General features: G+C 50.0%; 2 protein-coding genes and 1 long non-coding RNA gene across 5 annotated transcripts in view; 1 reads left to right on the top strand and 2 right to left on the bottom strand.

The window, feature by feature from the left end:
• Nucleotides 1–1111: 1111 nt before the first annotated feature.
• Nucleotides 1112–3738, bottom strand: POLR2M (RNA polymerase II subunit M). Its single transcript, XM_077318110.1, has 4 exons — nucleotides 3525–3738; nucleotides 2450–3064; nucleotides 1865–2087; nucleotides 1112–1576 (listed from the first exon to the last, which is right to left on the bottom strand). The coding sequence occupies exons 1-4, from the start codon at nucleotides 3608–3610 to the stop codon at nucleotides 1436–1438; spliced, it is 1065 nt and encodes a 354-aa protein (XP_077174225.1). The 5' UTR covers nucleotides 3611–3738; the 3' UTR covers nucleotides 1112–1435.
• A 1107-nt stretch (nucleotides 3739–4845) lies between these two features.
• Nucleotides 4846–27013, bottom strand: MYZAP (myocardial zonula adherens protein). 2 transcript variants are annotated; one of them, XM_077318108.1, is made up of 13 exons: nucleotides 26854–27013; nucleotides 24230–24319; nucleotides 20541–20699; nucleotides 20037–20129; nucleotides 18586–18699; nucleotides 17496–17648; nucleotides 17105–17230; nucleotides 16362–16490; nucleotides 15784–15869; nucleotides 15024–15129; nucleotides 7786–7869; nucleotides 6855–6955; nucleotides 4846–5915 (listed from the first exon to the last, which is right to left on the bottom strand). In XM_077318108.1, exons 1-12 carry the CDS (start codon nucleotides 26935–26937, stop codon nucleotides 6878–6880), a joined length of 1302 nt encoding a protein of 433 aa, XP_077174223.1. In that variant the 5' UTR covers nucleotides 26938–27013; the 3' UTR covers nucleotides 4846–5915; nucleotides 6855–6877. The 2 variants fall into 2 exon arrangements, with proteins under 2 accessions (XP_077174223.1, XP_077174224.1); XM_077318109.1 differs by lacking the exons at nucleotides 4846–5915; nucleotides 6855–6955 and having other exon boundaries at nucleotides 7786–13081.
• LOC143827976 (uncharacterized) overlaps nucleotides 26554–27560 on the top strand; it is a 34369-nt gene continuing 33362 nt past the window's right edge. The window contains exon 1 of one of the 2 annotated variants that reach the window (XR_013227458.1): nucleotides 26554–26735. This is a non-coding gene — a long non-coding RNA (uncharacterized LOC143827976). Of the gene's footprint in view, nucleotides 26736–26978; nucleotides 27118–27560 lie in introns of those variants that run through there. The other variant, XR_013227459.1, reaches the window with a different exon arrangement.

Raw genomic sequence — 27560 nt, 5'->3', positions numbered from 1 at the left:
GGCCCATGGCCTCACTGCTCTGGAATCTCTGTGTTTTTTCCCTTTCATTAACATTCCTGGCTCCTTCCTTCGCAGACATGGCAGATGGGGAGGGGGGCTGGGGGAGGTGAGAAAAGCGATCCCGGAGCTTTCGCAAAGCCCTGCGACCAAAGGGGCCGCCCACAGCGGAGGAAAGATGACCCAAAAAAGGGGCTCGCGGTGGAAAACACAGAACTGCGGGGGGGGGGGGGAGGCATTGGGAAGCAGACCCCACCAACATACCTCCGTGGGTCAGGAGGTGGCAAATGCCAGCGTGTGAATTTAAACAGAAGGCTGGGAGAAAAAGCCAAGGAGGGCAGAATGCTGACCCTGGGCAGCAGAAGAGGCCGGGAGCAAGGCTTTCGCCCTGGATTGGGTGGGCAGGGGGGGGGGCAGTGGCTGGCTACCCCGGAGGGCTCACTGCACCCACCTCTGCTTCTCTGTCCAAAGAAGAAGCCCCTTTTGTTTCCTCCTCTCCAAACAGGAGGCCTCTACAGAACTTGCTTCAAGCGTTCCCTCCTGGGGGTGGCATCTGGCCTGCTCAGGTCGGCCTTCTCTGCTCACAGAGGTTTCGCCAGCAATTCCACCCGTGATAAAACCTCAGGGGACTCCCTGGCTGCCTCTGGGAAGGGGGGGACTCTCTGGCACACAGCATGGCCAGGCACAGCGTCATCAGCCACCCGCCTCTCGGTAAGTTCTGTCCCCTCCTCAGACTCTTCCCCCCGGCCCCCCGAGCCCCAGATGGATACACTCAGCCTGGCTTGGCCGGTCTGCCCTAGAACTGGACGCTTCAGAGGGTCCTTGTATTTGGGCTGCATTCAAAGAGCTGGATCGGGGTCCAATAGCATCCTAGAGGCCAACGAGACGTTCACAGCTCCCCCCTGGGGGTGAGGCTGGCTTCTTAACCCCCCCTTCCCCCCCAGCAAATCTCGTTGCTCTTGAAGGTACTGTTGGGCTGCACTAGCTACACTGGCCTGGCAGCCACATCTCAGAGAGAACCTCCCGCCAGCCATAAACTCTTGGCCACCCGGCAGAGGTGGAGGCCTCTGGCTTGGGAGACGCCTGCCGTGAAAGATGGCGGAACGACTGCTGTGCAAGACCGGTGTTTATTCCAGGGGCCACACGTGGACTACAGTAGAAAAACAGAGAAGTACAATTCCACGACCTGGTGAAGGTCAAACCTTATTTTGCACAGTCTTGCCCTCCCACACACACACAGTTGCTCTTGCAGGGATGGAAGGAGCACCACGGGCCTTTGTGTTGAGAAGAGCCCCTCCCATGGCCCCCAGAGAGCGGCCAAGGGGACATGCAGTTCTCAGCTGTGCTCTACCAGAGGCCCCGGCTCCTCTGGCCCCAAGGCCCAGGGCCACCCTGGTGGGCATGGAGGCTGCAGAGAGCAGCAGGTCCGGGTTTGGGCTCAGTCCTCAGCCGAGCTGTAGCCATCCTCGTCCTTCGCCTCTCGGTAAGTGACTCCTGCCTCCCCCTCTGGCTCGTAGGCGGCCATCTTGATGCCAAGCTGCTGGGCCAGTTTCTGGGCAGCAAATCTGGCTTGCATTCCCTGCGACAAAGAGGGGAGCCATTTCCAGTTTGCTACCTGGCACACCCACCCCTCGCCAAAAGCCCCCGCAAGCCAAGATGCACACTGGGTGCCACACGCCACAGAATGCCAGACTAAGACCAGGGTGATCCAGCTGCAACTCTCTTAGCCATGACCCCCGGCTGGCTCTCATGGCTGAGGCCTTCCTTGCTGTCAGTTGTTGCTTGCCCAGTACTCCAGACAGCCAAAGGAAGTCCCGCCTCCTGCCATGCAGCCCTCAGTGCAAGGCCTCAGCACGGCCAGGCTTACCTCGTAAGCTGCTTTTTGCTGGACCTGAAGGGTTATCGATTCCTCAAGGGAAAGGAGCTGGGCAGGGGCATGGCTTAGCAAGGGCAGCCGGGCAGATGTGATGTCATCGAGGTGCTGCTTCTCCCTGCGGAGTCTGTCTTCGGCAGAAACGGGCAAGCGGCCAGCGCCAGGGGAAGGCGCTTCAGAAGAGCTGTGAGATGATTTGCTCAGCTCAGCTGGGATTCTGCAAGAAGCCAAAAGAAAAGGTGGGCCTCCCTTCTCCACCAAAGAAGAGAGATGCTAGGGTCCCTTCCCCTCCAGACCGGGAACTGCAGGTAATAGGAGCTGGTGTTAATTGACCCACACTGGAAAAGTTCCAAGCACAGCACCAACTCTTGCTCAAGCAAGCCAAAATAATGGCCAGAGCCACGTGAACACACCTTTGCATCCCTCCGCCCCCGGACATGTGTTAATATAGCCAAAGCCAGGAGCGGTTCAAGGTGGGATGGCGACAGGAGCTTTCATCCCAATGATGGGCAGCAAAAATAGCTCTGCAGGGCTCATACCCACAGGCGTGGTGAAGGCAACACTCTCTCAGCTGCTCACCTGTTGGGTCTGAAAGCGCTCTTTTTCTTAGGCCTCCTTTCCAGCACTTCGATGTTGAGTGGCGTTTTGGGTGTCTGTTGGGGAAGCCCCTGGAAAGGGTTTGCTCTGAACTCAGCATCCAGCTCCTTCTCAGAGGTGTCTCTGTGCTCCTTCCCCCCAATTGAAATCCTTTCCAAGGCCTCAGCCAGAGCCTCCCTGCTTCTGCCTGCAGACTCCTGTGAAGACGCCAAGGGAGCCGATGTCTTGGAAACACTCTCCTTCTCTTGATGTCTATCAGAGTCCCCACGGACCTGCTGTGCTGGTTCTGGTTCATTTCCTGCCCGTGTTTTTGCGGTCCAAATGCCTGGCTGATTTTGCACAGCCAACCCAAGTTCCTCATTTGCATGCAAGGCAGGAATCCGAGGCAAATCTTCACCGGCAGAGATGTCCTTGCTGGCAGCAATCCCACACTGGCTGGAGTTGAGCTCGTCTTGTCTCTTCTGGAACGCAAGTCTAACTGTAGACAACAGCTCCATCCTCCTCCTTTCCTCCTCCTTGTGTGCTATTGCCACCTTCAGTTTCTCTACAAAGTCAGAGATCTTTTTACCTTTATCAGGAAGCCTCGATATAAATTTCCTGAAAGAGACAAAAAGGAAGATTGTGGGTTCCTGCTCAAGAGACACAGCCGGAAGGGCCTAATTCTCCTTTACACTCAAGCCTGACTCCTCATCCTGGGGAACATCTGGAGGTCTCACGACCAGCCAACCTGGACCCATTAGGCCCACCTTGGGGATGTGCTTTTGCAGCTGGATTCCCCTGTGTGGAAATCTATTTCTAACGCGTGCATCATGGCCCTTGGTCCCCTTTGCTGCTTCCGGCTTCCTTGCAGACTAAGGCGGCGTCTCCGGGAAGGCCGCGGGTGGGAGAGCACGGCAGCACAACAGGGGCCACGCAGGCGGCAGAGGCCTGGGGCAGAGAAGCGGCATCTCCCGCGGGGAGGCAAGGGCCCTGTGTCCCGCGGCGCTTCTCCCCGGGCTCCCTTCTGCCCTGGGCCTCCCGCCCTGCCCTTCCCTTCCCCTCCCTCTGCTCCGCTCACGGGTCGCCCCGCAGCCTCTCCTGGCGCCTCAGCAGGTCCTGCAGCTCCGCCTGGCTCTTTCCCCGCAGTGCTTCGGGCTCGGCCATGCCGCCCGGGCGGGGGGGCCCCGCGGAGACCACGAGGGGGGCAGCACCGGCCGCCCAAACCCAACCACTTCCGCGCCCGCCTGGGCGCCGCCATTGTCCCGGAAGCCCGCGACGGCGGCCGGCAGGGCCAAACTTCCCCGCCCGCGCAGAGGCCCCGCCCACCAGCGGCGTCAAGAGCACGCGCAAAGGCCCGCTCGCCTCTCGCCGTGCGCAGAGCGCCGCCCGCCCGGGTTGCCACCTCCCGCTCAGCCCCCAGGCAGCCGGCAGGGCTTCCTCCCCTGGAGAAAACGACTCAGCGGGGAGCGGGAGGGTCACCCCCTAAAACTGCTCGGCTTTAATTTAAAATGAATCGTGCTATTTCATTGCTTTATGTTCTATTTATGAATTGCAAGCCATGCTGGGGAAGGGCAGCATGCCCATGGGGAGAATAAATGGTTCGATAAAATGGCTGGTCCTGGAGGGGGGGGGCACTGGGGCACTATGGCTTTGAAGCGGGGTCCTCCAGATCCCAGCCTGAGCCGCTACCCACTTCCCCAGGGCTGAAGCCTGCAAGGGAAACGGCACCTTTCTTCTGTCTTCTGTCCAGAAACCATCTAAAATGGGGCACCCAACAAAAAGAAGGCACAGAATTCTTCTAAAGAAAAATACATGCTCCTCCTGAGCCACCTGGAGGCCAGATCTTCTCCGGGAGGGACACACAGAACCGGCAGGGACAGCAAGGGTCATCTAGTCTAACCCTATGCACAATGCAGGAAATTCACCTCTACCTCCCAACCCTTCTCTGCTCTAGGCCCAGAGGGATGCCTGGGCCAATGTGGCCAATAGGGAAATGCCTCCCTGACCCTCGAGTGGCAATGAGCATCACCCTGGGTTTGAAGGAAGGGCCAGGAGAGGCATGCACTGGCTCCTCCCTCCCTCTTGCCACCGGCCTAAATCCACAGACTCTGCATTTGCTGCCAGATGAGGGGGACCAGATCGCTGCCTTCGGATGCTGGGCACACGCTTAGCCACACAGACGCTAGACAATGCACACTCACCCCTCACCTCTGTTTCAAAGTCCATGCTTGTGTCTGACTACGTGGGTGTTTCCTGCTGCGTTTTGGGAGGAGTCCCCAGCTAGTGTTTGAACGGAACTGAAAATATGTGCATGCTCTGACCCTCTCACCAGTGGCGGAAAATCGGATGTGTTTTCCCAGTCAGCTACAGAATACAAATTAAAAGTCTTGAAGCATGGAAAATGTACACTTCATATTTATTGCATTTCTTCCTTTTTAAAAACATGGAATATACCCAGTGCAACTTTCATACATATCACACAATACACAATTTTAAGGCAGTGCAACGCAAGGACACTTGTAAATAAAAGAGGAACTAACAGACCATTTATTTGGAATTGTCAGCCTCTTTGTGGAACTGCAAAAGTTCTCTTTGGCAGGACGATTGTACGGGCTGTGAGGCACCGTCTGAACAGAGCTTATATAGCGACAGCTGCAGGAGCAAGGAAGTCTGCACCCACCTTGACTCCCACAAGGAAGAAAATAGTGACAGAAAAAGGGAAGCACCATGAGTAACCTCCCCCCAACACACACACACACACACACACCACCCTCAGATGTGGAGAACTTCAGGTTCCAAACAAAAATCTTCATCAAGCCATTCAACAGACAAGACTGTCTCCCTTCATCCCATTGTTGAGCTGTGTCGGCTGAGATGTACAGCAGCTGCCCCAGGGGTGGCCGCCCTGGCACACTAAGGGTCACCGTGACCCATGGAAATATTCTTTGAACCAGGACCAGGAAGGCGTGCCATGCTCCCCGGCACCCGCTCTAGAACAGAGTCCGCATCATCGCCTTTCCCAGCAAGAGCGAACGCCCTGGGAGAGGAGGAGGAGGGCTGCCACTGATCGGCCCCAGGGATATACCGAAGAGCGAGGCCTTTCCCTTCACAGTTTGGAGTGTTCCGCATGCTGCAGCACCGGAGTCCTGAGAACATGGCTGTGGGCAGAAGGGCCCCTGGCTTGCTCCACTTCTGCTCCCCTGCCTACGAGCACCCACTGCAAGGAGCTCCAGCCTCAGCCTTACCAAGGCAGTTCAGGCCACACTGCATGGCGGCACGCCTCCTCCCCCTCCTCAGTCCGTGAGATGCAGAGGACGCTCGCCGGAGGACGCTCACTCACTGGAGAGGTAGGCCTGGGCCTGCCTGGTCGGCGGACGAGCCTGTTCTTGAGGAATACTCCAGGACTCTCTTGAAGGGAGTGTAGCTCCTTGCCGGCACGGCCACCAAAGGCCTGCTGCTCTGCTCAGTGCTGAGGAAAGAGGGAGGTTCAGGGTTCAACCAACACGTTTGGCTTCACGCAGTCAAAAATAAGAATCTGGTGCAAAAAGCTGCACTAGGTGGATGTACAATTCTGGTTGCTGACTGCAGATCTGGGAGACCTTTGACAAGCTCCCACCCCTGCTGGAGCCCTCCCTGGGCTGGTTCCAACACCTACTCCTCTCCGAGAGAAGGGGCCGGTGAGCCCACCCTCCTTCTTGGATGCCCTCCCCTCCAACCTACAGGGCTGCACTGGGGCAGTTTGAGCAGCATGGAAAATGGCTTTGCCAGGCAGGGCCAAGTCTCAGCTGGAAGCATCTGCCCCCAGGCACCACCAGGCACCACCGGGCTCCCAGCTCCGGGCTTTCCACACGGCCACCCCAATTCATTAAGCGAAGAAGCGAGGAGCTGAAGCAGAGTCAAGGTCCAGGAGAGCCTTTGCAGGCTAACCATATCCAGATGCTTTGGCACCTCCAGAGCCCCCAGGAAGCAGCGCGTGACTGCCGGTCATCACGGCCAGAAATGTTCATAACTTTCCCAATTAGCACCATTTCAAGAAGGCAGAAATTCCGCCTGCCGGCCTAGTTGGCTGTGACGTCAGGAGGGTAAATCAGAACTGAGTAATTTTGTTGGTGCCTCGTTAAATGCTTCCAGTGAAATGACTTATTATGCATACTTCTAAGGTCCTTCTGGCAAGCGAGAACAGCAACCCTATTAAAATTCATTACATGTGGCCAATAACTTCCCGGTTCGCCTTCTGAGGGGCAGAGCTTCACCCAGGGGGACACACGCTCAGGTTTCCCCCCTCCTCCCACCCTCCCTGGAAGCTTCGGAAATCCACACGGAGGAGCTGCAGACGCCCCGCTTTGGCTCAGCCTGTCAAAGGGGCCGGCTAGGAAGGAGCCACCGGGAGAGGCTCAGGCCCAGATACCTCAGCGGGAGATCACAGCCGACTCAGACGTCCCTGGTTTCGATGTCCGTCTTTGGCTGCGTCCCCGTCAAGTAGTCCAAACGGTCCTGCAGTTCTTTGTTCTAAAAAAACCCACGACAACAGAAAGCAACAGCAAGCGCTCAACACAACTCTTCAAGACAGTTTTCCAGCATAGCCCTTATTTCCCCCCCCCCTCCGTTATTACTTATAAGAAGATATTTGTCTGTTTCTATGCAGCCCTTCCCCTGGGGGATCAAGGCAGCTCACGACAGTTTATATATACAACAATAAAATCCTAAAATTATTAGCATTAAAAGTAAAACCCCCAATTTCAAACAAGCTGCCTCTTTCTCTTTAGAGGTACGCACGCTGCCTTCTCCAGGGAAAACAAGGCCTTTCTCAATTGGGAAGGGCCGTGGCTCAATGATAGGGCCTCTGCTTTGGACACTGAAGGCGCTGGAGTTCATCTCTAGGGCCAGGTAGGAGGTGATTTGAAAGGCCTCTGTCTGTGGTCCTGGACAGCCACTGCCAGTCTGACTTTGAGGGGCTGATACAGGATAAGGCTGCATACTAGCAGCCCCCACCTCCCAAACTGAACCACAAAGAGGTGCAGTGAGAATACCCTTGCCTGGAATATTTGCAAGCTTACATTTGGGCCTCAACGCTAGCTTGTGCAACAGACAATCCTAAGAGGTTAATATTTATTAGGTGTTCAGCTCCTAAGACCCAGGTGAGGGATAGCCTCTGTAGGAAGGCGGGACCTGCCCAGGCTGCTTTGCAATTTGACATAAATCACAACAACAAGAAACCTGGATGTGCACAGGGCCGGTGAAGGAGAACAGGACACGTGCATGGGTGTGAGCTGAGAGACTGTCCAAAGAATCAGCAACAATGACGTCTTCTGGAAAAACCAGCCAGGCCCAAGCCTCACCTCTCCTTCCAGGAAAGATATTTTTTCTAGAAGCTGCACTATAAAGAGCTCTTTTTCCTTCATCTTCCTCTTCTGCAGCTCGATCTAGGAGGAAAAGGAAGAAAAGTTTTAAGGCTGTGTCACGGGGCAACCCAAAGGAGGCAGGGGGCCAGCTCTGGAAATACCTGGAGATGTGGGGCGCTCCAGCCTGGGGCAGCTGGGGTTTGGGGCAGGGGAGGCTTCCACTGGGGTCGAATGCCACAGAGTGCACCTTCCGAGGTGGCCTCAAGGTTACTCAAGGTGAACTGACCCCCGTTGCCTGCAGGCCTGCAGCTTCAACCCTGCTATGACCCTCCTGGCCTCTCCACCCACAGCAGGCATAACTTAACGGGACGACCTCCTGTTGAATGAACTGTGGCAACCCAGTGGCAGTCCTGCCCATGTCAACGGGGTTCATGCAAGGAAGTGCCCCAGCTAGACTCTGCCCCCTGGCTCCCGTCCAGTCACCACGTCGCCAACCCCCCCTTCCACCACGGCTGAGGAAGAAAGCCCAGAGACTCTAAGGGGAGCTGCATTCCAGGGAAGAATTAAAGGAGGAATGCAAAGCTGGCGGAGGAGACCGTGAGAGCAGCGCCCGGGGACAGGAGTGGGAGGCAGAGCTGGGGATCCACCTGCCAGAAAGGAAGTGCTTCTGTAGCCAGGATTGCAGGGAGGCCATAAACAGGATGCTGGCTGTTGACAGAATTCCAGGCTAAGTCCCAAGGGCCATATGATTAAGGACTAGGGGGTCATTAGGATGCCTGGTTGCAGATAGAAGGCTGCGCAATGACTGCACCTCAGGGCAATTAGGAGCTGCTTCATGTTTGATATTAAGACGAGCCTCTCTCTCTCCCAAGCCAGCCGGTGACCCAATGAACCATTCCCTTGGCCTGCCAGAGGCAAGTGCCAGTTTCAAAGCAGGGAGAAGAAGCTTCCCAAGTCCTCAGTTTTCCTGCTCAGCACATTTTGCAGCCATGTAAGAGAAATGGAAGTTCCCCTTCTTGGTCTCCGGTTGGCAAGTTGAGGGAATTTGACTTCCTGTGTGTTTTATATGCCATCTACCACTCATGCTATGCATGATACAATGCAGAGGAGGGAGCCCGTAAAACGTAGTCGCTTGGGAAAATAAATTCAGCAACAGGGGAATGTGAGCCAAAGAAAATCGTAATAAGCAACTTTTACTGTCACTAAGAAAACTGTTAAAAAATAAACAAATAAATCCCGGAACAATATAAACAGGAATTTTCAATAAATACACACTCAATTAAGGGGACTGCTGAATAGCTCTCACCTTGGCTTGTAAAATATTCTGAAATAAATAAGGGAAACTATAGCAAGGGGATTGTTCCGTTTAATGAACTCTGGAGAAAGGAGGGGTTTCTTATTCGGGATATCAGGTTCCCACCCAAAACCGTCAGAGTGCCTTGCTCGTACGAATTAAAAGGGCTCCAAAACGTTTTCAGATTGCATGGTTGGCGTTTTAATTCAGTCCAAAACAGATGTGTAATTAAATGAGTTGGCTGCAGGCAGCAAAAGGGTTCAAATCAACCAGAAAACAAGATACACATTGCAATGGTAGGAAGAATATTTGTCTAGAAAGACACTTCTGCTGGCACGGACACCCTCAAAAAGCCCCCAAACAGCTTCTCATTTTAGGTTTGCAGAAGACCAACCTCTGGTGCCCCCGCTCACGTGCTCAGAGTGAAATTTCTGCGCTGGGGAAATATGGTGCAGGGAAGCCCCAACCCTGAGAACAAGCGTCCTGGTTTTCAGTTCAAGGGTTGTACCATTTTATTTAATGTATACTCTTAAAAAAAAAGGAGTAAAGTGATGTTGACTAGCCATTGCAGGACAATAAATACAATGGGCTCAATCGAGTGCATGTTCCACTAGGGGTGTGTGTGTGTGTGTGTGGGAGTGTGTAGGTAGTGCTGTCAAGTCACTTCCCACTTATGAGTTGATGACCTGCAAAACGTCCTTCTGTTAAGAGCCTGGCAAACAGAGGGCTGTGGCACCCTTTGCTGATTTGTTCCCTCTCACCTTGGGCCTTCCTCTGCCTTCAGTTCCTGCTTAAATTCCAGCTGGGCCACCTCCCACAGAACCGGGCACCATCAGACAGGAGCTAAAGAAAGATCCTTGGGCCACACACCGAGAGAAGCGACCCTCCCTGAAAGGATTCTCAGAGAAACGCGGATCAGCAGAGTTCTGCTCCTGGGAAACAAGTTGCCTCTGTCGGCACAAGGGTTACGGATAGGTGAGAGGGCAGGCGCAGTTCCTGGAAGAAGGCCAGCCTCCAAGGAGCAGGTGCCCTAGCTGGATTTAAGGCAAAGGAGAAGCCAAGGCCTTGATTTGGATGACCCAGACTAGCCTCATCTCACCAGCTCTCAGCAGCTAAGCCGGGGTAGAATTTGGGTGGGAGGCCACCAAAAGAGTCCGGGGTCTCTAAGCAGGGACTAGCCCACCTCTGATCACCTGCCTTGAAAGCCCTGCAGGGTCGCCGTATGTTTGCTGCCGCTTGATGGCACTTTCCACCACTAAAGATAAAGAGTGTGGTGTCGTGTCTAAGAGGGACGGCCTTTAATCTGGAAAACCAGGTTGGATTTCCCATTCGTCATCCACATACGGCCAGCTGGGTGATATCGGGCCAGTCACAGTTCTCTCTGAGCTCTCTCAGGCTCACCTACATTACAGGGTTGTTGTGGGGAGAGGAAGGGAAAGTGAAAGTAAACCGCTTTGAGACTCCTTCAGGTAGTAAAGAGCAGGGTACAAAAAGAAAAAGAAAAAAGCTCTTCTAAGGCTTGCTCCCCTCCTAAACTCCAGGATTTCCTAGCAGTTTATTTCAGGTTCAACAAAAAGGTGTGCTTGGTTCTTACAGCGTGAATCGCAAGAAACAGGAATACACCTTTAAGTTATTATAAAATATTTATTAAAATAAGGCACATGTTTTAAAACAAAACACTACACCAAGACTCACATTTAACACAAAAATGGCATCACGGAACAGTGATCTTTATACAACAACACTGCAAGAAACAAGAAGTGCAGACTGATTAAGGGCACTGGCTCATCTGTGCATTGCTGTGTTGAGGATTTTGAGATTACCCTGATGATTTGCATTGTTTACAACGGCCAACACTGAGGGGAAATGCTATTCGAGCAAAGATAGCCGCCCTTCAGCCTCATCTCTCCCCAACCGCTGCAAGAATCAGAGCTAAACATGGAGTGAAGCCTGAGAGGGTGTCCATGCAAGGCACACGTGCAGCCAAAATAAGGAGGGTCAAGAACCAGGATACCTGGAAATGCAGCCAGCCACTTCCTCCACCCTTTTGTCTCCCTTTCCTTGCTAACCCCATCAGTTCTGCAACCTCCCTCCTGGCTGAAGGAGCTTCAGCACGATTCAGGATCTCCAAAGATTTCAGACCCTCTCTCTGTCCAATGACGTCCTCACCAATTCCCTCCCCCTGCAGGATGCCAACGAAGTTCCACTGGCCGGGATCTGATCCGTGAGTCCCTCTCCAACACTCCTTGCAACGGCGGCAAGAGGAAGGCTACCGACTCTTCCTCCTTCCTGACAACAGATTGGGTCCAACAATCCGGTCCAGAGATCATTACCTCCAAGTGCAAAGTCCTGTTTAATATAATCAGCAAAAGACTTCCTTTCTTTCCTCTGCACCTTCTCTCTTCATTGCTGCGAACGTCAACCATTTTTATCTCTGTGATCCGGTCTCTCACCTGTTTAATATCCCTTCACAGTGGATGCAATATTACGTAGCCTCTCACACTTCCTAAGCCACATCTCCTAATTAATCAGGACAGCTTATTTTAACCAGTCCGGCTTCACCTAAGTCTTCTCTCTGCTTTCCCAGCAAGTGGCCCCTCAATGTGGACTGAAGGACAAGTTACTCTTTATTGAAGTGCACTATCCTACTACAGAAAAGGATGGAAGAATAAAAGGCACGCCAATGAACCATGAAGCCACGGCCTTCTTTCTTTCTGCTCATCAGTGTATTTAGGTAACTTGTTGTCCCCCGGTATCTTCTCTGGCATGGGCAGTCTCAATTATTTTCCATCACTCTGCAGAATGCGATCAGAATTTTTGATTTTCCTGATTCACCTTGTCCTGAATTAGACCCCTGGTCCTTTTCACTCATCTCTGCCTACCCTGACTGACGGAGGCTCTCAAGCAGACCAGAGTTGTTCCCAAATGCCGGCCTCCAGGGTGCTGGTTTGCCGTGAAAAAGAGCACCATGCAAAAGACACAACCACCAGAAGTGTGTGGACGTGAAGCAAACAGGCTGAAATCTGACTTTCCCCTCAGAGTAGCCTGAGTCAGTTATGAGCTCAGCCATAAACACCGATTTTGTTGCTCCAGCTATTACACTTTTTTGCAAAAAGCCTACGGAACTGAATGTTTATATTCATTTTTTTAAGCTGAAAAGATTCTAACTGAACCACCATGCATGAAGCTTCCCCCAAGATTCCCAGAAAACTCTGCTTGGCCAGTGTCCCACTGAGGTAATTCCTAATTTGAGTTCAAGTTTCTGTTAGAAAAGGGTTGTAAAAACAACTCTGTAAAGTGAGAGTTTTAATGAGGTTACAAAGATTAAAAATAGGATGTGTAAGCAGACTAGAATTCTCAGCCAGTTCACTGCAAATTATTGCTGTACCGTGAGTGCTCTGCTCACCTGAGTTTTTGGACTCTATTGCACAAGGCAAAGCCAAGAACAGGCAGTTAACAGAGTTCTGGATAAAATCTGGTCCTTGCAGGATAAAATGTGCGTAAAATAACGACAGGTTTGTCTCTGCTGCAAAATACCAAGGTACATTCCCAATAATGTATTCTTTTTTGGCATTTCTAATGATCCCCTTTATGCAACAAGCATCTCAAGTCCATCCAAAGAATGGTGCATGAAGTCTGTGACTTCTTTTCTTCCTCTGTTGTCTCGTGTCTTGAGACTACAGACCCCGCTTCAGGGTTTCTTCTTCCTTAACAGTTGGATCTCCAAGAGGATTAGGTGAATTCCATCTCAATGCTGCCCTTGAGTTTCCAGAGCAGCTACTAGAGTCAAATGGAGGTTTCCCAGTGTAGCTCCATGGAGTGGGGGCTAGCACTCTGTTCTTGGCAAACGGAGCATCCGCAGTCCCTCTCTCCCCCCACGAGAAAAGGATACAGGGCTTTTTTTGGGGGGAGGGAGTTGTTTGTGTTTCATATGGTCAGCATTTATCATCTTCCAATGAATCTGAGACTAAATGTGGAGAACAACTCATGTGCCATTACCTAGAGACAGTTGAATTCAGGTGGTTAGGGGAATGTCACTCCGTGCCTCTACTCTGCAAACAGCTTCTTCCCCAAGAAACGCCTCTCCTTGTCCCCCTCGACCGCTCTTCCGTATTCCTTCTGCTGACCCCCAGCTTCCCAGCCCACCTCACTTTCGCTGCTCTCTTAACGTGGGTGACAGATTTGCACTGCAAAATCTCTCAATGAATTGTACAGGCAACGGAGCTTGATAGTTTGTTTTTATTCTGCTGATTCTGTATGACAACGTCATGCCGGGGGGGGCCTAGGTAAAAATATTTACATCTCCCCCTCCCCACCTCTTAAGCACGCTCAGGGCAAACACGGAGAGAACTATTTTGTGTCTCTCTCACAGGAGTGTGTTTCAGAACCTTACAAAGGAAGTGCCACAGTGGTCTGGCCCCCCAATGGCCCACCACCTTGCCACATGGCACGTCTGCTGGGCCTGTGTTTCCCCACTTCTCACTGACCCTTCGAAGGACGGTATGAACCTCCCAGGAACAGGTCTGTTTCCAGGGCTGGCATGCTGCTGCTCACGATTTCACCTGGCCAGTGGGCAAGGAAGCTGCCAGGCAGCGATCAAAACTCACCCTTTCTCTCTGCCTGGTTCTGTCAACCTCGGCATTAAAAGTGGATGAGCAGGAAACTCACCCTTGGAAGAAGCTTGGGATTAATTTAGAAATCCCAGGGCAGGCCAAGCCAAGCGGTTACCACCAATTATCCCATGAAAATGAAAGCCAGGGGCATAAACAATGCGTGCTCCTGCTGCTGTTTCCTTGTGCTTGGTTCCCATGCCGCTTCTGCAGTGCACAGAAGGGGACGTGACTGGGATGGGTAAGGCAATTACTACCCCTGCCAGAGCCAGCTTCCCCTGAGCAGAAGTCAGTGGGGACTGGACAACCAAAATGTCTCCTTCCTTTCCCACACGGTCCCTGCAAACCCAAACCTTACAGGAGCAGCATAGGAACTGATTGTGAGAAACCACAATCCCATCGTCATAGTGGGGACAAACATACTTGTAAATGTGATCTCCAGTTGAAGTCAAATAATGGCAGTTTTATTCCCTGGAGTGGATTGCCACTGTACTCATAGAGCACAACTCAAAAATTGAAATTTTCTACGGCTCTGTTAAATCATATTCTGAGCTCCTTTCCTCCCTAGTTTCTTAATTCTCCAGTCTTCAGACTCTGTACTTAATGTCTTATTATTCCTACATGCCTCCCAAGATTCATTTCCAGTCTTGTCCTGCTGTCCCTACAAGGACTAACTCATAATTTCAGTCTAGTTTTTCAGGACTGCTGTATGTTGAGATCCTCGTACGCACAAATTATACATCGACAGCCCTGCACAAATATTAATTCCACACAACTAAAAGTCAATACAGATGATATATTGGCCAACGTTGTGAAGAACACCCCTGCTGCTTAGTACAAAATGCAAAGGAAAGGTTGCAAAGATTTTTGGGTAGCGGAAAACAGGTCTAGAACAGGAAGGAAAGGAAAGGAAGGCACTACACTGGTTCATTTTATGCACACACACAGCACTCTTAAATATGATGGGCAACAGGCCTGTGGAGTGGACAACGTCATGCATGCTTCATTAATACAGCCTCATCTAGTAGACACCAAGGCCGGCATCTGAAGTAACCTCCTGTCCCTACTATATCAGGCAGACCCAAAAGGTATGTGCCATACTTAGAAGTTCACCTGGGAAGCCCCTTGCTTTCCTTCAGACTGCTACGCATTTCAATTCCAGCTGTCTTTTCAGCCCCCACCCCCAATCCTTGTGGCGCAAAATTCAATATAAGAACATTAGTATGCTGATTTTAAAAGGACTCCAAAATCCTAATATTTGCCAGTCACTGTACTTTTTATCCCCCCCCCCACGGACTCTCATCTCAAGGAGCCCGATCTGCCACACTCACCTCCTCCACCATGTGCTTGACCTTCTTCTGCTGGCAGAGAACCATGTCATCCAGATGTTTGATCCGTTCGCGCAGACTGGCTGTGGCCTCCTCCAAGTGGTGTGACCTGGAACAAGAAGATGCAGGAATACGACGTCACGGTTACAGAAACCATCCCTGTGGGCATCAGTTAGAGACGGAGTTACCCAAGAAGAAAGATCAGCAAATGAGGGAACAAGTCATATACAAAAGGGAAATGTTCCTAATAAAAACTAAAGCCAATGGTGATTTAAAGTTTTGGTTTTGTGCATTTTAATGTAATACATGTTATGTTTTTTGTTTATATTGTAAGCCGCCTTGAGCTCCATGAGGAGGAAAGGCAGCTAACGCATTTTTAAATAAATAGACACTGACTCTTCTATCAGCCACTCTTCTAGGTCCATCTTTATCTGATGGAATAGTTCTCACAAACTCTGAAGTGCGGAGGGCTGACTAAAGCAAAATCCTAGCTTGGAAGAATGGATGGGGAAGAGAATTTTGGAATCAAACTTGACACCTGTAAACATAATCATCCCCTGCAGAGGCAGGCACTAGGAAGCCACCTCTGAGCGTCTCTCGGCTTGCAAACACGAATAGCCATTAAGTAAGACTGCTGCAATTTGAAGAAAAAGGGTCGTTGTCTGCAGGAGGGAATGAGCTGGGGCCCTGTGCATAGCTCTCCCCATCGAGAGTTGATTCAGGGGCATCTTCTCAGCTGCAGGAATCCTAGACAGGCTCTCACCTCTGCCTGCCGGCCCGGCTGTGAAGATTTGTTCCGTGTAGTTGGAGTTCACGCTCCAGTAGCTGTTTTTGTAACTGCTGACGTTCCTAAATTAATAAATTAAATAAATGATATGAAGTCCTTTGTGCTACTCCAACTAGATGCACGTTGGAACGAAGGCACTGTTAACAGCAATCCAAGCATCTGGATCCAGAGGATCCATTTCTGGGTCTTCTTTTACCAGCATTTTAAGGGGAGGCGTTATCCTGGTAATGGATTAAAACTGCCAGTTGTAGTCATGATGCTTATCAATGTGAAAAGGAACAGTAATTTTTAACACTAAGTAAGAGACATGGGACAATCTTCCAAAATGTTTTATGTAAACCGCCCAGAGCCGTAGGGAAGAGCGGTATAAAAATATAAATAAATAAATAAAATGCATGGGGTGCTAAAGGGCCTGAAATGCATGGGTTGGGAAGCCTGGATTAGGCCCCTGGAAAGCCACCAGCTCCCATGACCCAAGTGGGGACGGCCCTTCCGCGGCTCTCTGTAAAGCTGTATTTCCCCCGAAACAGACTGACTTCACGCTAGCCCCTCACCTCTTCCATACGCTGAATGAACTGGTCCAGCTCACCAATTCTCTGGTCCTTTTCCTGTAAACTCGTCTCTGTCAGCTTCATCCTCTTATTGGCCTCTTCAATGGCCTTCAGCAGCCTGTTCGTCTCAGCCTGCGAAGGAGAAGTTTGATGTCAGGGCCTGCGCGAGCAGCCATGCCTGAAAGCAGCCCCCAGCAGGAAGCGGCCTCTGTTCAGCACGCAGAAGGCCCCCGGTTCAATCCCCGGCAGCATCTCCAGTTGAACGGGCCAGGCAGGAGGGGATGGGAAAGGCCTCCGCCTGAGACCCCGGGAGCAGCTGCCAGAGGGAGTAGACCAGGGGTAGTCAAACTGCGGCCCTCCAGATGTCCATGGACTACAATTCCCAGCATTCGCTGGCAGGGGCTCCTGGGAATTGTAGTCCATGGACATCTGGAGGGCCGCAGTTTGACTACCCCTGGAGTAGACATTGCTGGCCCTGATAGACCAAGGGGCTGGTTCCATATAGGGCAGCTTCAAGTGCATGTGAGTGTACACAAGGCCTACTCTCAGCCAGAGCAGTGGGGTCTGAAGGCACCACTAGGTTTCTGGAGATGGTGGCCAGCTTCCCCCCCCCCACGCCCTCTATGGCTGGCTGGGATGGGGGGGGAGGCAGGAGCCAGCCCATGAAAAGCTCATTAGTGCAAAGGGGCCTCCTCCTCTCCCCACGCTGCCCACTGCTGCAGCCTTTGGCTAGTCCGCCTACCTACCACGAGGGTTTCTTTCTCAAGCTTATGCTTCTGTTCTTCCTCCTGCAGCTTTTCCTCGTACTGGCTGTACAGCTTTCTGGTCATCTCCCGCATCACTTCTGCATTAGCCTCTTGCGAACATTCCACCTGCAGGGGAAAGGGCATGGTGCCTGGATCAGCCATGCCAAAGAGGAAGGGGCCATTTTTCGTCCTAGGGGCGAGTTGGAAGAAAGCCCTTTTTGCAACTGCAATAACTTGCTTTTCCGGCAAGGATTCTGGATCCAGTATCACCCTGCGGCTTTTTCAAAGGTCACACTGTGGCGGCCCCTCGTGTTGGTAATTGCTACCCCCAGCACCTGGGCAGGACTGGTCTCTCCACCCAAAGCCAAGGCGATGCACGGCTTCAGCTTACCTTCAGCTTCAGCAGTTCGTTCTTGACGCGGGCCGTTTCCAGCTGCCTCTCCTTCTCCTTCAGTTTTTCCATAGACTGCTCATGCGTTTGCTTCAGACTCTTTATCTGATCTCGTATGACCGTGTTCTCCAAAGTGACGTCAACTAAGGTCTTCTGTAAAAATAACCCGTGAAGTATAAACATTAGTTCCTTCTTGCTTGGGCAAGCTGGAAAGCAGAACGGAGGCTTGCTGTTCTTCTATCCCTAGGAGGGGATTTTTCAGAAGAATTTTTACTCGCTGTCTGGGAAGGTCCAAGCAGAACTAGGCGGGTTGTTCTCCAACCCCAGTCAACACACCTTCACAGGAGACCTCCAGGGCCAGACCTGCCAACTGAGTGCAGTATAGAAAAGAGTCTCAGGTAGGGTAGACTGTTCACGGGGCCCCTTGCAAAACGGCAGTCCCTACACGACTGGGAAAGAGTTGCGGCCTAAATCTGCCAAGAAGCACCAAGGATGGCGGAATCCTGGCACAGCTGTCAATCATTAATCCTGAAAGGCCAGCCATGAGGCCAGAAGCAAGGAATCCCATGAGACGAATTAGCAGGCTATATTAAAAGTCACTGAAAGAGAAGTAGGGCAGGTTACCAATATCAGCTAAGAAAGCAGTCTGCCCTAACTCAGTGTCCTGAGAGTGTGTTAAAACCTGGCATTTTATACACCACTTCTTTCTCAATCGTCTGTGCGTATGAAATCTACTAAAAATGTGTCTGCACTGAAGAACTTGTGCTCTTAAGATATATGTTTATTACAGTAAAAACCAGAGAAACTGCCACCGCCACGTTTCTCTTTTCAGAAACAGAATCCTAGTGTGACATCGAAGGGAGTGCTGTATGCAGCTGGGGATCGCTAAAAATAAAAAGTATGCCACTGGCTTTAAAATGTTCAGTCCCGTTCTCCCAGTGGGCATTTGAAGAAACCAGTCCCTCGGAGCTCCCCGCGTTTATCTAGTTCTCCTTTTGTCCTACCCGTACTTCAAACAAATGGTGCCCAGAGCGGGGATGTTTGCCAACAGGGCCCGGTGTCCATGGCAACGGCACTATCAGCCATTTACCTGCAACTCGATGGAGGCCGAGGTCAAAGAACCGTTCATTTCACTGAAGCTGTCCAGGGCCGCTGAGTGCATCTTGATGTGGCTTTCCAGAGATTCCTGCTGAGTGCTCGACACCTGGAGCAATACAAGCAAGAGTGCATCCCTCACGCTTAACACGGCCCACAACGTAAAACTCGACAAAGATTCGTCTCCAAGTCACATATTTATATTTTGAAAGGTGTCTGAATCTTAACACTAGAAAGACGGAAGCCTGCCTCCGCTGGTTGCGAACACATCTCCCCTGGCCGTGTGGGGCTCCAATTATTTTGTGGCTTCTCCCCACAAGTACATTTCATTAGCAGGAAACACACACACAGCTCAGAATTCAAGAACCATGAAACTGTGCGTGCCACTGTTGCTGAGGGTCTTGGGGTCTCTCATGGAACAGCCTCTTCTCTTCTACGTATGTCACGAACTCCCCAGATCACAATCACGGTAATTAATTTCATAACAGCATTTTTTCTACTTCTGAACAGCCAGTGGGCCGTAACGAAGACAGGCTGACCGGTCATAGAAACCGTCTTTCATATGCCATTGCAACAGTGCCCAGTAGTTTGGCATTGTTAAAATACTGATCACAACATTCATTAAGCTCCTGATCCAGAGTCAAATACTTCAAATTAGAGCCACCACTTGAAAAGGAATGGAGGCAAATCTACACCTGCACAAACGGTTCGGACAAAGGGAACTCCCAGGATGTAGGCGGCTGACTAGGTCCTTGGAAAACGCAAAGCAAGAACCGAAGGCCGGACAATACACTTACTATGAAGAGCAAAACAAAAGACGGTTTGAAACCAGAAGCCTGACTAAGCAATTTACACTGATCAGCACATATAATTATGAACGGGGGGGGGGGGGGGGGAGGGACTCACGCAGTCATAGCTGAAGTTAATTAACCTGAAAGGTCTATATTTGCCAGCAGCAAATGAGATCTACAGCTAGATAAAACAGGTACGCAGCAAAGTCTATAAATATTTATTAGCAAATTACTTGATAAAATGTTTTCAAACCAGCCTGGGCACCTACAGAACTAGGCCAGCACACACAGACCTTACGGGTACTCTAAGTGCACATGGGTAGGATACCCTGGGCACATTTAAGAACCTGCAAGGATGAGGAAGGAGGGTGTGTTACGGAGTGAAAAAAGCTCCTGCTCTTTCTACAGCAGATGATACCTGAAGGAAAGATTCTGGCTGATCAAAGGGAACAGCAGGTGCATGAAGCAAGGAAATGCCAGCTGCCAAAACAGGATGATCTTCTTCATGTATAAGTCAGGCCTTTCCAAGCAAATGCATCTCTGGGCCATCTGGGCCCAGACACCGTCCAATGCAGGTATGTGTCAAACGGTATTTTCACTCCTCAAATGAAAAGCGACAGAAATGCTGAACTGAATAAGACACAGGGGTACTTACAGCCAGTTCATTTGTAAGATCTTGGATTTTGCGTTTCATCTCATCATATTCTCCATACATTTTCTTCCGTGCCCTTTCTAAAGTTAGCCTCACCTGAGAACAAAAACATCGAATGCACTTTGTATGATGTGGGCGTCATGTGTCATGGGACAGCTCTGCTCAGCACACCACCGTCTTCTGCCCCCCCCCCCATTTGGAGACTTCCTCAGAATCTCTGAGGAGCAGCCTCCGAAAAGAGCAGAGAGACCCCCCCCCCATGGCACTTCAGAGACGCTGCAATCTGAGCTCTTCACTGGACAAGGCGGTCTAAAGGCTTGTAACGAAACTGGATTTTAAGCTGGTTTTAGGAGAGCATCATTTTGTGAAGGTTTCTTTTAATTTCTAATGCATGACGTTTTTATGGCTGTCCTCTATAGGTCCTGGATGCTAGGAGAGCGGTGTGCTTACAGGGCTTGAAAATGAACCAACACCTTTAGGCATTTAAGCATGAATCAAAATACTCACATCCCTGATGTACTTCATTTCTTCTTTCAGCTGGTGCGTTGACCACCCGTAGACCACCATCTCTTTGTTATGATTATTGTCAGATCTACGAACAACCCCGTAAACCACTCCGCGGGAGAAGTTCTCTGCAGACAATCCATTGGGCACCTGGTAGAGATGCTGCATAAAAACAAAGTGCTTATTTTTATCCTCAACAAAGGACGAGGCAAAAGCAGAGGTAGCCCATTATATTGCTAATACTGGAATGTCGGGTCCAAACAACATCTGAATTGCTTTGGGAGTGTTTTTGCACAGACAACCCCTACTGAATTTGAAATGACCTAAAAGCAGTTAAATGAAAAAAATAAGGGCCAATCCAACCCATTCTGTGAACTTAAAAGAGAACGCTCTTTTACGATTTCAGTTCTAGAATTTCAGCCAATCTGATCAATCCAAAACCCCATTATCATCTCTATAATATAAGTACTTATTACACAGGCTGTCGTGTCCTAAGCCTGCAGCACTACAAATTTCGGAAGTAGCATTCCCATATATCATAATAAACCACAGTTCATAAACCGTGGTTTGATTAAATTCCGGTTTACCTTGAATCCTGGATGCAGAGTGCCTATAATAAACATTTATAAACTGTTAACAAAAAATATTTTATATTGGTTCACACAAAGCTGGCTGAAGGACCTCTTTGTTATGTGTATACACACAGAAACAACACACATATATATTTAGAATAAATGCTTGGGATTACTCATTTATCCGCCCAGTTGCAGAATCCCTCGATACTTTGACACTTATGCACAAATATTTTGCCCAACCTATTCTATAGCGTAACGCAAAATGACGATCGTGCCATTGCGTAACTGAATCCTGACATACCTCTCATTTGAAATGTATTGTTTCGTTTTAAACACCAGGAAAGAACAGTCAGTTTCAATAGGAGCTGGGTGGGGAACCACATTTAAAAAAACAATTTTTCATTTCCTGGGTTAAATATTTCCTTTGCTAGTCTTGCCACTCCCCGAACATGATTATTCACACCGAAGACTCATCTCTCTGAAGTGGCAGAGAGGAAAGGACTTTGAGCGGGGAATAGCAGCTTCCTCAGTGTTTCTCTTTCAAGGCAAGGACATGGGACTCCTCTGGAACCAGTCAAAATGCAACGTCCAGCCACCCTGGGCAGGTTCTGGGGAGAGCAGGGCACCAGCCTTTAAAATATACAAACCCCAATAAATAAACTCCACACTCAAGCCTCACTCAGCAGCCTGCTTGCACAACTTCAGAAAGCACTGAAAAATGTTGCTACTCTAATGAAGGATGACCCTTCAAAGTACTCACCATAAAGTTCGCCTGTTTGGATTTCTTTAGTGGAGTTACCGCTTTGGCTAATCTGATCAGTGATTAGAGAAGGCGGGCGGGTGGCTGGTTTGCAAAAAGTACTGGATCGTTTCCAAGGCCCTGGAATTTCTCACTAGCCTTTGGAATGCAATAAGCATCCAAGTTCAGGCAAGGGATGTTAGGACAGCTGGAAACACTTTTAAAAGGAAGACAGGAATTACGGAGCGGAGAGTCTGTTATCTATAACGAGCTGTTACGCTGTTAATTGGAGCTTCAGAGTAGAGCCCCTCCATCAGATTGTATTTTCAACTAGACTGCAAGTTTCTAAACAGCCGTTTCCCGACGACAACTAGACAGAAACATTTCTGTAAACTTTTACCTTAGCAGGTATTGCGGCACAAGGAAATATTGAAACGTCACAGTGCAATCCCAAACAGCTACAGTCAATGGGCTCAGAAGGGTGTAACTCTGCTTAAGACTGCACCGTCAGTGAGGGAGTCTGCAACACTGACACACAACGCAGGGTATTGAGACATCTAATAAAGCATCTTTAATTGTGGCCACAATGAGACGTGCGGAGGTCAATAAAACATGACTGTTAACCTGTTTAGCAGGGCTATCCAGATACGGCTGGAGTGGTGCCTGCTTGACCCTGGGCCTCCCCAGGAATGGAGCCGAGCATCATTTCAAACTGCACTGTGTCACTGGTGGATTGCAGCTATTTCCCCATTGCTTCATGGAAATGTGGGTGTGATAATGGAGCTCTTGATGTTGCCTCACTTCCCTGTGGCTGCTGGTGTAATGCAGGGGAGGGAGGAAGTCGTCATCCCCCCCACACCCCCAATACACAGTAGCATTCTGAGGACGGCAAACAAAATGCTGAACCAGAACCATGTCTATCACTTCCTGACAAAAGGTGCAAACAGAAGACAAGCTGGAGAATCATAGAGTTGGAAGGGGCCATACAGGCCATCTAGTCCAACCCCCTGCTCAATGCAGGATCAGCCCAAAACATCCTAAAGCAGCCAAGAAAAGTGTGTATCCAACCTTTGCTTGAAGACTGCCAGTGAGGGGGAGCTCACCACCTCCTTAGGCAGCCTATTCCACTGCTGAACTACTCTGACTGTGAAATATTTTTCCCTGATATCTAGCCTATATCGTTGTACTTGTAGTTTAAACCCACTACCTTTATGAACCTTTATGTTGTCTCCTACCTCTTAATTTCTATCCACAGGAGTTGGTGGACTGGGATTGTGCCAGCAGAAAGAGGAAGGGGAGTTAACCCTGCCCTCACTGGTGCCCTTTGTCGTATGTAAATCAGCTCTCAGGATATACTATCTAAGCAGAGTTTGGGTCGAGTGGCACCTTTAAGACCAGCAAAATTTTCTTCCTGTTATCATGTTTTTTTTCATGTGAATGCAACACTTTGTCACATATGAAATATTCTTATATATCTTATACATATATATATATCTTGAATAAAAGAACAACACATCTGTGAATACACAGATCTAGTAACCCTTAGAGAAGTCAGTCCTTCAGACCCATCTTAGGTATCACCACTTTTACTGAACTTTTAGCCCAAGTTTATAGCCAGTAAAGGCCTTCCAGTGGCAAATCTGGAAAAGATAGTAGAAGGTGGCTCCTTTGAACAACCAAGGAAAGGGCTTTCCTCTGAACTCTTTGTACGACACTGTTCTTGTTCTGTGGCTTGATAACAGTGTGAGTTTCTGCTTTAAAATTTTCATTTGCCGCCTTGGTTGGAAAAACAGGATATAAAGAGGGGATAAAAGCAAACTCTGGTTAACTCTGTAGCCATTTAGGACTTAATCAGGGTTAAGGCCAACAGAGTGAAAGTTCACACTGAGAAGAGGAACGGCTGCAGGGGAAAAAGCACTCACTCCCCCTCACAATGGCCGGAAAGTCAGGGATGTTACATCTGCACCAGCCCTCAGGAGCCACACAATGCAAAATAATGACAACGAGGCACAAAATTGTTATGCTTTACTCAGAAAAGGGCGAGTTGGGAATAAATAAAGTAACCCAGAAAAAAGATATTCCAGTTGCAGAACTTAAGAGGTCTAGCCCACATTTTTAATGTGCGTGTATTTTGGGGGATTTAAACTATGATTTTATCATGCATGTTTTGAATTGACAGCAGCCTTGGTGGCCTTCAAAAGGGCAGGAAGCTGGGACATTAAATTTTGTCAATAAATAAAATACATATCCAGAGATTTCAAGACGCAATTAACAGACTAATTTTTTGATGTGATATACCAATCCAGGAAATCTACAAGAGCAAGGGCAAAAAATTAATGGGCTTGGATGTAGGGCCAGCAGGCTCTCCCCTAGCTTACCTTTCTGGTTCTTTCTGTGTTACTTCTCCCTTCCTGAGAAAGCGAGCCTTCTTCGGGAGGCAGGGTCAAACGCAGTCGACAAACGTTAGCCTGGAAGGCAGACAAAACGTTGCTTTCATTATTTCAAGAACATTCTGTTCTCTGTTAAGGAATGAAAAGTTACTTGCAAATAGATAGTTTGTTAAAGGGAAAAAACTGACAATAAAACACAAAGTCAAGGATAATTCTAAATCTCACGTGACCCAACGCTGCTGACAGTAGTGGGGAGACCCAACACATCCCAAAGGACCAACCTATGAGCCTCATTCACAAATAAACTGATCATCATCATCATAATAAAAGACTCAGATGGAGCAACACATATTTCTAATTTTATAAATAAAAAGTCATGCTTTATGTCAAAGCTATATGTCAAAGCTACAATGGAAGAAAGCACCACACTGTAGGTCTATAATTAGTGCTTATAACAAATCAGTTTCCTGGGGCTGCCATATGACAAATTCTGCAGTCTCAAAAACAGCCAGAATTTAGCGATGTCTGGATTTGGGGACAAGAGCATCTCAATCAAGTCCTCATGGCTGCAGTTGCTACATGGATCACTTTAGGCACGAGGCAGGTGTCAACCTCCCCGCCTATTTTCAGCAGCATCAGTTTGTTGCATGAACAGAGATCCCCTGCGTCCCAAAACACCAGAACCACTCTATTACAAAGACTAGCGTTATCAGCCGATCTCCAAATTCCGTCCCCTAGGGCAGGCTAAGAATGTGCACTCTTGCGTGATAACAGCCTCTGTTTTCAAGCTAGTGGAAAAGCTACTTAGAGACAGATGACTGAGCGAACACTCGTTTTAATGAGATCTTACCAGAGTTTTAACACGGTGCTAACACAGCCACCAAGATCTTATCTTAATTATGAGAATTAGCCAAAATAATTTAAATACTTTTAGTTGCTCGACTAATGTTTTGATAACAGTATCTAAGGTGGCAGCAGAAACATAGAGCAATTTCACACCTGAGACAGAGAAGGTGTACAAGTGTTAGAATGTTAGACTGGCATCTGGGAGACCAAGGTCCGAATCCCCACTCTGCCATAGAAACCCACTGGGTGACTTTGGGGGCAGTCCTACTCTTTCAGCCTCACCCACTTTAAAGGGCTGTTGTGAGGATAAAATGTAGGCAAAAAGAATGACGCAAGCCACTTTGGGTCCCTGCTGTGAAGAAAGGCAGGTTATAAATGAATCAAATAAATAAGCAAACAAACTCAGGAAGCCTCTGAAAATGAAAGCCACAACTCGCTGTTTCCTAGAAAAACTGGTGGAAATAGCACCAGTACTACAACAAAAACAAATACGCTTTCAACACTACCCTCAAAACACCCTGCCTAAGCACTACTCTAATCCAAGGGGATAGAAAATCTCACCACCCACAAACCGCCTAAGCTGGTATACCTGAATTTAAATGGCTTTGTGGAGCAATTCTAAACAGAGTCACAGCATTGTAAGCCCACTGATTTCAAAGGACTGGGAAAGCTGTTCCTTTGCTTAGAATGGCAGCATAAATCACTTTGACTTCAGCTGTGAATAAAACAAAGGTCAAGACAGACAGAAATTTAACTTAATGGGCAGACTCACTCATGAAATGATGAGCTTGGATTACAATGTTTGGACTTTCAGATAATAAGAAGAGTGTCAAAAACGGCATCCAAATGAAAGAGCTCCTGGCGTGTGCATTGGGTAGCATGTAGCAATTAACTTCTGCGTCAGTGTCATGAACAGAAATCTGCTACCGCAAACAGATCTGCTTTCCTGGATCAGGCACAATCCTCTGGAACTCTTCCTGTGCACTAGTCCCTCGGAAATTTATGGGAGATGTACAAGCAGTAGCCATTCATTTCCATGGAGCGCACGCAGGAAAAACTCCAGCAGATTATATTCCAAAGGACCTCTGCCTCCCTCAGTGCAGTGCAAGAGACCTCAGGTACTGCTTCTCAAACTGCAAAGGACGTCCGCTCATGGCAGCAAGAACAAACACACACATCCTCTCTCTGTTGTTACCTGCCTCTTATCTCACCCAAAGGAAGAGGCCTGCAGTAACTGGCTTTCTGCAACTTGCTCAAACCACCCTTCAGGAGTTGCCACCCCAGAGCCCCTTGCCTGGTTCCGCCACTGACGCCTCCACCTTACCCGCACGCTTACCATTAACGTTACCCTCCATCCCCCACAACAGCCCTGTGAGGTAGACCAGGCTGCAGCGACCCAGAGCACGGATGGAATCCCAGCAAGCCTCGCGGACGCTTTCCCCTCTGCCGACTGCGCATGCGCCGAACGCCCGACACCTCCCAATCACACGTCGCGGGGCTCCGGTCCCGTCTTTCCCCCCCAGGTGAAACCAATTACGCCCCGCGCATGCGCCCCTCCCGGACAGGTCGCCACGTGCCCTTCCCGCCTATCCTCTCAGCTGAGGCGCATTCTGAGCCGCGCATGCGCCTCCTGCCGAGAACGCAGCAGGTAAGTCGACCTGGGGGGCGCCGCTTTCCCGCCTTTTTCTCCCGCTGAGGGAAGCGCCGCCTCGCGGCTCCCCCCTCAGGACGGCGGTGGGCTGAGGGGAACTCGCGTCTTTCCTCACCCTCCTCCTGCCTCCGTCGTCGCCGTCGTCCGGCTTCCTGGGGGTGGTGGTGGTGAGGCTGACTCCGGAGCTGTAGCGCCGCATCGCACCTCCAGCCCGCGGGCGACTGACGCCGGGACGCCGCCTCCCTCCCTGCCTGCCTGCCTGCCTCGTCTCTGGGCCTGGCCTGGCCTGGCCTGGGCGGGGAAGGGAAGGGAAGGGGCCGGGCGACGGCGGCGACGGCGACGCTGCTGCTCCCCGCCCTCTTGGAAGGGCCCGGCCTGGGTCAGTTTCCAGGCGGAGGGAGAGAGAGAGGGAGGGCCCGGCACGAACCCGCGGGGTGTCAAGACCCGAACTGAATCAGAGTCCGGTGGTAGATAAATGCCAATGAATGAATGCATAAAATAAACTCAGGGTGTGAGCTTTCGAGAGCAAGCTCTCTTCCTCAGACTGAGTCCAGGGGCACCTTTAAGACCAACAAGGAGGGAGTTAGATAAATGCCAATAAATGAATGAATGCATAAAATAAACTCAGGGTGTGAGCTTTCGAGAGCAAGCTCTCTTCCTCAGACTGAGTCCAGGGGCACCTTTAAGACCAACAAGGAGGGCAGTAGATAAATGCCAATGAATGAATGCATAAAATAAACTCGGGGTGTGAGCTTTCGAGAGCAAGCTCTCTTCCTCAGACTGAGTCCAGGGGCACCTTTAAGACCAACAAGGAGGGCAGTA

This window comes from Paroedura picta, chromosome 18 (genome assembly GCF_049243985.1).
Source record: "Paroedura picta isolate Pp20150507F chromosome 18, Ppicta_v3.0, whole genome shotgun sequence".
NCBI lineage: Eukaryota > Metazoa > Chordata > Lepidosauria > Squamata > Gekkonidae > Paroedura > Paroedura picta.
The sequence above is the reverse complement of the archived record's forward strand: the minus strand, read 5'-3'. Positions and strand labels throughout refer to the sequence as shown.